Source organism: Sorex fumeus, unplaced genomic scaffold (genome assembly GCF_029834395.1).
Source record: "Sorex fumeus unplaced genomic scaffold, SorFum_2.1 ptg000026l, whole genome shotgun sequence".
Taxonomy (NCBI): domain Eukaryota; kingdom Metazoa; phylum Chordata; class Mammalia; order Eulipotyphla; family Soricidae; genus Sorex; species Sorex fumeus.
The window spans coordinates 16,627,650-16,641,019 of NW_026606083.1; the positions used below are offsets into that span (position 1 = coordinate 16,627,650).

The window sequence follows — 13,370 nt, forward strand, 5'->3', positions numbered from 1 at the left end:
CTGAATGATGAAATTTCTAGTTAGGCTGAACTAGAGTTTCCCTCCAGAGTCAAGCTTATTAACCAGTGTCTTCTGTGGAAATTTGGCAACAAGCAAAGGTTTCTGAGGGTACACTACCAAAAGTTAGTTCAAAACTTAATGAGCCATGAATCTGAGGTGTTTCTGATTGCACTCATCCATGTGGTACCTTTGTCGGGGAGGAGACACCCATGGTACATGTAGAAGAAGCCCTACTTGATAGTAGTGTTTCTCAAAGTGTGGGACCCTGTCCCCTATTGGAACTGAGTGTGGGGACAACAGTAGCTGGGATACAATTCCTAGGATGCTTTTCTTTTTAGGTAAAGAAAGTGGATTTCCAAGGGGGAGGGGGCTGCTGAGGGGGCTGCTGAGTAATTTTTTTTTTGGTTTGGGGGGTTTCGGGTTGGTTTGTTTTTTTCTGAAATGGGGCCAGTAACCATCGAAATGGGAACCTTTAGTTTAGAGTGGAAGATAGGTTTCCAATGGGGAAAAGATACAAGTATTACGGAGTAAGAATATGTGCTGGAATTCTTTGTTCTGTTTCCCCTTTGTTGAGACTGAGATTTTAACCCTGATTCTAGCTATTTGTCTTCCCTCAGAACAAAATACAATCTTCTTTCATATTGTTAAATTTTTCAGTAACTGAATTCAGTATTTCAGTCTCAGGGCAAAAAGGCAAAATGCATGTAAAATGCTTTTTGATTTTGAGTCTAAACAATAGATAATTCTACTTAGATGCAAATATAATATTTGCCTAAATATAGTCAGTAGAATGTGTTAGTCTATAAACTATAAAGGATTATTGTGTGTGTGTGTGTGTGTGTGTGTGTGTGTGTGTGTGTCTTAGGATTGTCCTTGAAAAACCTTTATTCTACTAGGGAAAGCATAAATACTAGGAAAAGTTATGCATGAGCACAATTTATAGTGGAAGAAGGCATATTAGCCAAAATTAGATAACCTTTTGTCCCAAATGGTACCACTAGGAAGAAATGTGAAATTAATTCATCAAGAGTCACATTTCGGGGAATGTTATTTATTGACATAAATCTTGCTTTTCATTGAATAAGAAATTAAGGTAGATGAGATTTTGCATAGAATTGAAATTGAATATTGAAAGTTAACTGAAATAAAGTTGTAAAGTGAGACAGAAGACAACTTTTAAATATATTTTATTTCTTTCAAATCCAATGTTATATTTTAATCTATACTATTTGGGATTGTCCAATAAATTGTCCTATAAAGCCGGTAAAATTACTTCTGCAGTTTGAATCCTAAACAAGTCCAGAAATAAAATCACATGTCCTACATTTTGATTAACAAGATCTTTTCAAATATGATATAGTGACGTTTATTAGCAAGGATTGAGTATTTAACTTTTGAATTAAATTTGTAATTATTAACAGAATTTTTATTAAAACTGAGTAGTCATACATGATGATGCTCAGGGCTTATTCTTGGCTGCTGTTGGTGCTCAGGGGACCACATGGGATGCTGGGGATATAATCTGGATCTGCCACATGCAAGACAAATGCCTTACTTATGGAAATGTTGTTCTGGCCCCTTAACAGACCTTTATGATCCCAGTTAACCTGGAATTCTCTTGATCATGATTTTCAAAAGGAAATAAAAGATCTTACCATAGTGTTACCATAGTGTTACAGTGTTTGAACCCTGGCACTGCATGGCCCAGTGTGTTTGATCCCCAGCTCTGCATGTTCCACCGAACACAAGTGACTTCCCAAGCACTAAGTTGGAGTAGCCCCTAAGCACCTGTCAGATGTGGCCCTCAAACCAAAATAAAAATAAGTGTATTCTAAGTTAAAGTTATTACTAGTTCTTAGGATCTAAGAATCATACATTATTCAAAAGAAATTTTAGCACTAGATTATGTAAGGTCAGGATCTGCTCTCTCTGCACTGACATTAGCCTAATAAAATAGCAAGCTACATTTGTGTTACCATTAAGGAATTAGTCAATAATTACTGGTCATGAGATTTATGCACCTTTAAAGTTTCTCTGCTAAAATAACATTGAATTTCTCTTTCAGATGATACCAAGATAGCACTACATCTGAAAGATAATGGAGGTAAGAATTGAAACTTTTCTATCATAAATATTTTTAGCTCCTGATCCATTTCATTCATTTAAATAAGAGAAAGAAGACTAGACTCTCCATTATCTTTTTCTTCTTAATGCAAAGTGATGCTGCATTTCACTCCATGAATTTCAACGAATTGACTTAAAGGCAAATGCTTTCAATAGTGCATTGAAATTCTGATTCTTTTATTTGCCTATATTACTGCATGAAACCAGTGACCAAATCTAAAGTATAAATTTATCCACAAATATTAAAGGGGATTGTTGCTATTGTTATCTGTATATTTGTGTTATTATCCACATGATTCAAATATCAAGCTCAACTGTATTTTTCACTAACATGGTTATTTAATTTAACCAAATTAAATAACAAATAATTGGCACATAACAGTTGTTATATAACACAGAAATAAATTGTGCTAGGTCCTTTTGTCAATATTTTATATGAATTAAGGAACAGAAATTCAAAGTGGAAAAGAAAATTTCATCATGCATACTTTGAGATTTTGAGATAATTTATAAATACTGTATCTAAATGGCATTTGAGTATTCCAGGAGAAAAGTTTTTACCAGAACAAGTCTGTGAAAGGAATTTACAAAAATTTTTCAAAAAACAGTTCTATTCTTATTAATATGCTATGTTGGCTCACATTTGTTTTCTATCACAATATGCTAGGTCTTTATAAAAAGGTATTAATTTAGGAATTGTTTATTTAGCTTAGGAAGTAGGGGTTTCTAGGTATTACGTTTTTTGTGTATAATTAGTAGCACCCATTATGTAAATGTGGGCACACTGTAACTTTGATTTAGACACAGTTTTACTTTTACATCCCGGTGTTTTGCAAGTAAAATCAAATACATACATTTCTAACAATAGTTTTCTCAATGACTATAGATAATAATTTTACACCCTGTGTTAAGTGACAAATGCTTTTAGATTTGTTTCATAGTTCACTCTTTTTAATTTTTTTTTTATTAAATCACGATGAGATACCCAGTTACAAATCTTCCATGGTTGGGTTTCAGTCATACAATGTTCCAATATCCATCCCTCCACCAGTGTACATTTTCCACCTTCAATCCACCAATGTCCTCAGTATCCCTCTTGCCACCCCCAATCCTCACCTGCCTCTATACATATGTATATATATTATACATATATATACATATAATACAGGGGCTGGAGCAAGAGCACAGAAGGTAGGGCATTTGCCTTGCACGCGGCCAACCTGGCTGACTCAAATTCGATTCCTCTGCCCCTCTTGGAGAGTCCAGCAAGCTACTGAGAGTATCTAGCCTGCATGATGAAGTCTGGCAAGCTAACCATGACATATTCGATACGCCAGACACAGTAACAAAAAGTCTCACAGTGGAGACATTTCTGGGCCTGCTCGAGCAAATTGATGAACAATGGGAAGACAGTGCTACAGTGCAATATTTGTATGTATGTAGATATATTGATATAGATTGAAATATATATATATATATATAGTTTGTTGTTTTCTTTGTAACAAAAGTGATCTGTTGGATAGCTCATATTGCTCATATCTTGTGCTTTCAGCCTTTTTGTACTCTTGGATAGGCCTTGGGCCAGCAGTGAAAATGACTCCTTTAGCTCATTGTTCCCAGCTAGTGCTCAACCAGAATTTCAGAATGTCACAATAGTTCTATACCCTGTGCCATTTTTCACGTCTAGTGTTGTTTAGAAAGTGCTTTTCCTAAAACCTTTCAAGTGCTGTTAGAGCAGATTGACCTGATCAATGATAAATTCCTTAAAAAGAGAATGTAAGGAACCAGAAGAATAGTACAGGGATGTGAAGGGCTGGAACCATAGTAGAGAAGGTAGGGTGTTTGCCTTGCTTTAATAGACTGGGGTTTGACCCCTGACATCCCATATGGTACCTGAGCCTGCCAGGAGTGATCCGTGAGCACAGAGTCAGTAGTAAGTCCTGGGCACAGCTAGGTTAGATCCCCAAACAAACAAAAATATAGAGAAAGATTTGCCTTGCACATGGTAGAACCGAATTCTTTTCCCCAAAAGCCACCAAGAGAAAACTCTGAATGTAATCATGCATGCCTGACTCCCCTCCTCCAAATTAAATACAATTTAAAAAAAAATTAAAAGAGTACTTAAGGGAAACCACATATTACTAATTATATAGTTCCTTCATTAAGGCAGTTTGCTATCATTGCATTTTATATTATGGAATGTAAAGGTGCAGGAGAATTGCCAGTTTAAACTTCATTTGTTAATTACATTAAAAACAATTTCAAATTGTCCTTCCTCATTCCCTCCAGTTTAACATTTTTACAAAATAATTGTTATAGTGAGACAGGAAGCCTAATTGAGATCTTTTCTCATATTTGTTGCCAGTGACTATTTTAGTGCAAGCTGAAGCAATTTAATGAATCCCTCTGTGTTGGATCAGAGCAATTATGTAGTACGTAGGTCACTTGCCATGTATCAAACCCTAGGCCATCCCGGGTTCAATTCCATGCCATCTCATATGATTCCCTGAGCACTGCAAAGACTAATTCCTGAGTGCAGAGCCAGGAGTATTCCCTGAATATCACCAAGTATGCTCCCCCAAAAAATGATCAAAAAGTCCCTATGTGTTGTGGAAAAGAAATTTCAGGCATTCTATTTCTTGATTTAACTGCCTGTTCTTAAAAACTTTTTAATTTAGAGGTCTGTGCCTTTCTTGAAAAGATAGTCACATTTTTCAAAGTTGTCAGTCTTTAAGTAGAAACAAATGACTATTCCTTTTTTATATATCCCTTAAATATTGAGTTACCTTGGCATTGAGTCTTTCTGGCACTTTTTGATGGGTTCAAGTCATTGATTTTCTTAGTGAAATCCACAGCAAGCATGATGTTTCACTTTCCAGATTTTCCTTCATCTAAAGATTTTCCTTCATCTAAAGTATTTCTGAGCAGTTGGACATCAAAACACAGAACAAAGTTTTTATTCACACGATCCAAACTGAACTACAGTCTGCTAAATCACTTTTGAATCTCCAACTGTACACTAAGTTTCTGATCCATTTAGATTAGGTCTAGGTAGAACCTATAAGTTCTTTTAAGTTTTATTCAGCTAATTAAAAATCAAAATTTTTTAAAAAAATTTAAAAAACTTTTATTCAACTGCGGGGTTGAGTGGATATTGTAAACTCTTAATTTTGAGGTTCTTTAAGCAAAGAAAATGATATATAGTGAGTTCTATTAGTACATTATAGCATTGATAGATAGTTGCATATGGCCAAATATAAAATTTTATAGAGAGAATACAAAGATAGCATTATTTCCAACTGAAATAACTAGTTGTCTATTTGTAAGATTAAGTCTAGAGAAATATGTTAGTATTATTCAAATAGAATACCTGTTCCTTATTTATGTGAGAAACATAATAAGGATAAGGAGGAGGAATGAAGGAGGAAAAGACAATAGGAGGAAAGATTTATTATTTGCTTTGTTTCAGGCATTAGTCTAAATGGATTTTTTAAATTCAATTCGCACATTGTACTCATATAAATTGCTTTTTCTTAGCTTGCCATTTTTATAATTGAGACAAAGAACCAGGAAAGAGAGGTTACCTAGCTAGTTTGGGGTAAAACTGGGATGTGAATCTGTCTAACCTGACTCACTAAGTCTGACAGCCTTTTGATATTACTGCTTGCTCACAGCCAGGTCCCTTACAATCAAAGGTGACATGGAAAAATGCTACCCTAAGGCCTTTACTTGTACCTTTTGTGTTCTTTTTCTACAGTAACTGTAGTTAAGAAGTATGTGAAGTAAATTTTTTTCTCATGTAACAATTATGTATCAGTTGTTTTTTTTTTTAAAACCCTTTCTATAGACCAACCTGTTGATTCTTCTGTGTGACTGAGTAATATCTGAGTCCCTGGCATGTGATTTCCAAGCTACAGGGCTACCATATTTATGTTGAAAATTTACTGAAGCTTTGTTTGTTTGTTTGTTTGTTTGTTTATTTTAGGGTGGGGGGAAGAATATGGTCACACCCAGGAATGCTTACTCCTGGCTCAGTGTTCAGAGATCACTCCTGTCAGTGCTTGGGGGACCATATGCTGTGCTGTGTGGATTGAACTAGGGTCAGTTTCAAGCAAGGCAAATGTCTTACTATACCGTGTCTGTAGTCTGATCAGAATCAAAGTTAAAGTTCTTTCAGTCCTGTTTTCTCTAGAAATCTAGGTTTAATTCAGCTTTAAGAGGGGTCTGGAACATATTTTTAAAATACATATATTTCTGTGAATTATGGTAATGATTTTAAGAATTTAAAACTATCTTCTTTTGGGCATCAAATCCTGAAAGAACTTACTAGGAGTATATTGTTTGACAGAATTGAGATGGATAACTGGTAGGAGTATGTTGGGGCCACACTGGTGGTGCTTGGGTTTACACCCAGCTCTGTGCTTGCAGGTTGCTTCTGGCAATCTTGAGGACCATTTGTTACCTGGGATTGAACCAGTTAGACCACATGTAAGGCAAGCACCATAATCACCGTACTAATTCTCTGACCCAAAAGCTAAAAATTTATCTTGCTGTATATTGAGGTCTTCTATGAGATAATATAGGTGGCTCCCCAAAATCATTATCACCACCGGCATAGAAATATAAATATCTTTAACATGAAAACTAGATAGAATTAGTAACCAGGGCTGAAAAGAGGTTGAGTTAATGGCAATGAACTTTACTTGAGTAAAGTCTTCAACTAGCTTCAACTCAGTTTAGTAAAATGAGTTGCGCTACTTTGCAGTATCGCAAATGTCAAAATTATTTCAGGTTGTAAAATCCTGTAAATCTACTTTATTACTTAGTTTGTTGACTCATCAAAGAGCCCAAAATTTTGTTCTCTCTTGGTTTCTCTGAAGGGTTTTTCCTTTGATAGATTAAGTTTTTTTTAAATAATAAATTTATGAGTTATACTAATAAAGCATCGCCACTCCAGATAGTTGTCGTATTATCTGATAAATGACACTGTGATGGGTTTTTTTTTCCTTTTTTTATTAGTGAAACACCATGAGTTACAGTTATAGACTTATAAATTTTCGTGCTTGGGTTTCAGTTATACAATGATCAAGTACCCATCCCTCCACCAGTGCCCATCATCCACCACCGCGGGTCCCAGCATCCCCCCGACCCCCCATCCCCCACGTCCCACCCTGCCTCTGTGGCAGGTCATTCCCCCTTGTTCTCTCTCTCTCCTTTTGGGTACTGTGTTTTGCAAGAGAAGCATTGAGTGGCAATCATGTTTGGTCTATAGACTACTTTTAGCATGTTTCTCCCACCCTTGGAGGGTCCTCACAACACCCTTTATTTGGTGCTCTCTCTTCTCTATGTGAGCTTCCTTTTCACCTAGCACGTGTGGCTGGCCTTCAAGTCATGGAGCAAAATTCCTGGTACTAATCTCAGCCATTCCTGGGTGTTAGTCTCCCTTTTTGTTGCTTTATGTTCCCCAGATGAATTCAATCTTTCTGTGTCTATCCCACTCTTTCTGACTCATTTCACTTAACATGATACTTTCCATGTAGTACCACTTGTATGTAAATTTCATAACTTCATCTTTTCTAACAGCTACATAGTACTCCATTGTGTAAATGTACCAAAGTTTCTTTAACCAGTCATCTGCTCTTGGACACTCAGGTTTTTTCCAGATTCTGGCTATTGTAAAGAGTGCTGCAATGAACAAACAATTGCAGATGTCACTTCGACTATACCTTTTTGCCTCTCTGGGATATATTCCCAGGAGTGCTATAGCTGGGTCAAATGGCAGATCAAATTCTAATTTTTTGAGAATCGTCCATACTGTTTTCCAAAAGGGTTGGACCAGCCGGCATTCCCACCAGCAGTGAAGGAGGGTCCCTTTCTCGCCACATCCGCGCCAGCATTGGTTGCTTTTGTTCTTGTGGATGTGGGCCAGTCTCTGTGGTGTGAAATGATATCTCATTGTGGTTTTGATCTGCATCTCTCTGATGATTAGTGATGTAGAGCATTTTCTCATGTGCCTTTTTGCCATTTGGATTGGTTATGTGTTCTTATTCTGAGGGATTTTACTAAAAATGGACTCTGAAAGGCAGCTTTCTTGAGTCAGAAAATGGTGTTGGGGCTGGAAAGATGATACAGGGGGGAATGCATGTGTCTTGCATGCAGCCAAACATGTTCAATTCCTCACAACATATATCTCCTTGAGCCCTGCCAGGGGTGATTCTGAATACAGAGCCAGGAGCAAACCCTGTTTACATGCAAATCTGATCCAAAAAAGTGGCAGGGGGGCGGGGGGAAAGAATCCAAAAGATGCTGAACTCACTCTATTGAGCGTGATTTCGGGTCATGATTAATTCTAAACTATGGATCTGTACAGCGATTTAAAAGAGCTAATAAGGTTCTGCTTTGAGCAAACTACTGTGAAATGGCTGCCTAAATTCTAATTCTGTTGTCTCTAGTTCGCCGTTTCTGAACATTTTATAAAACTTCTTCCCCAAAAAAGCTAAAAATGTTAGTGTGTTATTCTTTTTCACTAGAATACTTCTAAGGTTATATTTTTATTATCTACTCTGTAGTGACAGATCAAGTGTCTACTATTTCATCTATCATTCAGTTGAATTGTTTTTTTACCTTAATACATAAATCATCAAAGCTGAAGCTCTATAGCTGTGTTTTTCCCACATTCTCTTGATATTTTTTTCATCTATTTCTTTCAAATAGATCACACAGTCATATGCAAAGGGAAACTGTTATTTCCTTTTGACAGGCTATTGAATATCTATCACTTTCTGCTTCTAAGACTGTAAAATATTTTGGCATTTGTTTGATTTTTTTCTGTTGCTTTTCATGATAGCACAATTTGAAGTATACATATGCCATAATATTAAAAATTTCTTTTACTTCCAATTTTATTTTGAATATACCCTAGAAATAAGTATACTCCCAAAATTTTGTCTGGTGACTTAGTTCTCAACTTTTCCTGCCTATTGGAATCATCTGGGTACTTTTTTTTGTCTAATTGTATTATTTCACCTGTAAACAATAACAAAGAGTTCTCTCTAATTCAGTTGTCGCTTTAAACCCAGGAGATCCCACATAAAGATAAATTGAGAATGCTCTGATAGATGCATCTCAGGAGTATCAAGAATTGGGATCACTAGGAGTGAGGGAGTCTTGTTAAGATATATTTTCTGCCATAGCTGTTCCAGAATGTCACCTGCTCTTTGCATTGCATTTCTTACAAGTTCTCGCCAGTTCACAGACCACACTTTGGGTATCAAGAGTTTCATGACCTCAAATTATTTTTCTGCCATAGTCCCCCAAATAAGAATGACATATCTTACTCTAAACCCACATATTTATATTCACCTATACTTCACCACTGTTTTAGCTGTGGTCGTCAAGAAATTAACTTAGTCCACATAGAGAGGAAGTCTATGGAGCGATAGCAGAGCGGGTAGGGCGTTCGCCTTACAAGCGGCCAACATGGCCGACCCGAGTTCCATTCCTCTGCCCCTCTCGGAGAGCCTGGCAAGCTACCGAGAGTATTGGATATGCCAGACACAGTAACAACAAAGTCTCCAATGGAGACGTTACTGGGCCCGCTTGAGCAAATCGACGATCAACGGGAGGGCCTTTACCTTTTACCTTTACATAGAGAGGAAGTCTTCTGTCCTGTAGAGGCAAGATACATAAAAAGGTCTCATGATTCATTTCATATCTTAAGTGAAAATTATTCCTCTTTAGGGCTGGAGCGATAGCACAGCGCGTAGGGCGTTTGCCTTACAAGCGGCCAACATGGCTGACCCGAGTTCGATTCCTCCGCCCCTCTCAGAGAGCCCGGCAAGCTACCGAGAGTATTCGATATGCCAGACACAGTAACAACAAAGTCTCCAATGGAGACGTTACTGGGCCCGCTCGAGCAAATCGACGATCAACGGGAGGGCCTTTACCTTTACCTTTACCTTATTCCTCTTTAACTGCTGCAGTTAAGAAAAAGAATTATAGTCCCTGTATTTTAAAAATTGGTTGTTTTAAATTGTATTTTATGTAAAAATAGAAATGTTACTGTTTAACCTAATCATTTTTTTAAAATGTTAGCTAGCATAGGAGATTAACTATCTCAAGTGGATTATACTTCCTTGTTTCCTGTAATACAGTTGATTTACAGATGAAGTTTATGCTACTAATAGAAAAACAAATAAGATGATGTGACCATTCCCTTCTCATTCTATGTAATGTTCTATATGTCCTTTCATCAGAAAACTGAATTTGAAATTCTCTTGCTGGAGAATCTCTTTTACCAGTATGTTTTGGATACTGAGATCTAGGGATTTCTTTATTACTCAATATGTCTAATCTTCAGTGGTAGGGCATTTGCCTTACAAGCGGCCAATATGGCCGACCCAAGTTTGATTCCTCCGTCCCTCTCGGAGAGCCCAGCAAGCTACCAAGAGTATCTTGCCCGCACGGCAGAGCCTGGCAAGCTACCCATGATGTATTCGATATGCCAAACACAGTAACAACAAGTCTCATGATGGAGATGTTACTGGGCCCACTCGAGCAGATCGATGAACAATGGGAGGACCGTGACTGTGTGACTTCTTGGGATAATAAACAGGTGTACAATATTACAGTTTTTAAATAAGAACTTTTATTAATCACAATCAATTGTTTTATATAGCTAACATCATGTATATGTTATTAGAAAACTAACTTTGATGTTTATTTCAATTGACATGATTTATTGAATCATCTCTTACACTACTCTTGCAAGGCCCTCTAGTAGAGGATGGAAATACAAGGGCTGGTGCATAATGAGGGGAGCAAGTGATCTAATAGGATGCAGCATAAAATAAGTCAGTAATTTAATATGATATGAAAAGTAAAAAGAGAGACTCAGGAAACACTATGAGAGCAGAAAAAATAAAAGAAAATCTGGAACTGATAGGAAAATTCTCCAGAAGAGAGTACGAGGTGAAATTTAGTGTGGAAAAAGGGACAGAAGAATGAGCAAAAGAATCAGCAAAGGCAGCAGTTAAGTAGCATGAAATATCATGACCTATTTGAGTCATTCTGAAAAGTAGAGCATCTTTTTTTTTTCACTAGAATGAAGCTATGATTGGGTTATGACAGTTCTAATGGTGATTAGGTAGGAGATTTGGCATTTATCCATTAGTCCATGGAGTTTGAACTTTATCCTATAGGAATCATTGGGATCATATAGAAAGACATTTCATGAAAAGTTTTGCTTATTTAATATGTCATTAAGGAGTTTGGAGGAACCAGTGGGAAACAGTAAGACTAAAGCATTAATCGTCCATGGATTAATGGAAAGTGATTAAATGAGGTGGCAGTGAGAATAAAGAACAAATGGACATGAGAAATACAGTTAAGTAGAAAATGCAGAGCTAATATCTCATTGAATGTGTGATTCATGTGATAGGAAAGTTACAAAGGTGTGTCTTGGGACTAGAGTTATTTATATTTATGCTGTTTGATAGGGAATACAGAAAGAGGAACAGATTGATGGGAGTTGGGGGGCAGCAATGAATTTATTTTGAGCATATTGACTTTGAAGTGTCTATGGGACATTTAAATAAAGATATCCAAGGGGTGTTTTTCTATGCAAATATGAAATTCTCCTGGGAAAAACACAAGCCAAAGATGTAAGTAAATCATCAGTATTTAAATGATATCTCAAGTTATGAGAGTTAATGAGATCATAGAAGGCAAAAGTAAAAGAAAAAGAGAACTGAAAAGGGACCACAATATTTGAGATATTTTGAAGAGGAATAAAAGGACCATCAGAGACAGAAAAAAAAAACAGAATGTTTTATTATTACAGAAATCACAAAAGAAAATTTCAAGAAGGAAGTAGAGAAGATGTGAATGCCTCCAACTGGTTATGTGAAGCAAACAAAAAAAATAAACAAATCCTGAAAAGAGACCTCTAGATTAAGTAGGATGTTGACTTTTGTTTGTTTGTTTTTAACCTTGACTGGACAATTCTACAATCCACAGAGAGAAATTTGAGGAGTTTATGAACAATTAAAAGGTTGAAGTCAGCAAATAAAGGCTACTTTTTCAGGAAGTGTGGTGAGAAAGGGAGTGAGGGTTTCTGTCTGGCTGTGCTGTTTTACTTTAGGAGCATGCTACCTGATACAAGAAAGTGAAAGGAAGAAGAGGAATTAAAGTTAAGTAAAACATCTGCAATTAGAATGGTGAATCAGTTGGCAGTGGTGGAGAGGAAGCAGAAGAGAGTTGAGAGAGTTTCACTGGACTTGCTGTTTCTCAGTTCACACGGAAACAAAGAATTTTATAAGAGGAAAAGTTTACAGCAAAGAAAATGCCAAGAAATTAGAGATATTTGAGCAGGGGGGGAATAGGAAGAGGTGGTCTTAAGGAAACATAGGTGCAAGGGTCAGGAGCCTTGGAGACAGAGGTGGTATAGAGGTGAGGTGTCTATGCATCAGAACCACTGGTGCCAATACTGTGCTAAGTATGGTGTCCAAACTATAATAATTAACTCTACTAATGGGTCTGTTAAGGAGATGGGCTTCAGGAATGGATTGGGAGGGAAACTGGGGACAATAGTGGAGGAACACTGACACTGGTGGTATAATTGGAGTTGGAACACATGGTGTGTATGAAATTCCATTATTAACAGCTTTGCAATTCATAGTGCTCAAATAAAAAATAGTATTTCTTTAGAAAGGAAGAGGGCATGAGGTAACTTGGAAGAAATCAGTGTGTAAGTCCACGAGCTGAGAGAATCCACATCACATTTCTAAGGGGAGTGGAGAAGGTATGCCTCCTAGTCATGTCAGCCATGCAGAAAGGACATTCCTGCATGCTTGGTGACTAGCCTTAAGGTTTTATGACTTCAACACTAAATCTTTTTATGTGGGCTTGAATCACCTATGCATGCTGTTCACTTAATATGCCTCAGTTTTAGTCAAAGAAAAAGGAGGAAATGTGGTAGAGAGAAAATATATACTATTTTTAAAAGGGCAGAAAGCTTTAAAGAGAGTAGTTTAATCCATTAGATGGTAAATTTAGTTTAATCTTTCTAATAGCTAGGCTTTCAATGTCTTGCTGTTCCATTAAGACTAATTTTGACTTAGTCTTATTCGGTAGTTCTCAACTAATACTATATACAAGAGTTATAATGTATCTTGGGTAGTAAGGAGAGGCATTCATTATTTAATATTAATTCATCACAATGCTATATGCTACTGTGACCAAAGGTT

The 13,370-nt window shown here is 36.7% G+C and overlaps 1 protein-coding gene across 1 annotated transcript in view; it reads left to right on the forward strand.

Annotated features, from left to right (window-relative positions):
* The window catches only part of PLXDC2 (plexin domain containing 2), a 436,027-nt gene that overhangs the window by 382,092 nt on the left and 40,565 nt on the right, over positions 1 to 13,370 (forward strand). Inside the window, exon 12 of the mRNA XM_056114593.1 lies at positions 2,066 to 2,104. Coding sequence (XP_055970568.1) covers positions 2,066 to 2,104 — 39 coding nt within the window. The remainder of the gene's footprint in view (positions 1 to 2,065; positions 2,105 to 13,370) is intronic.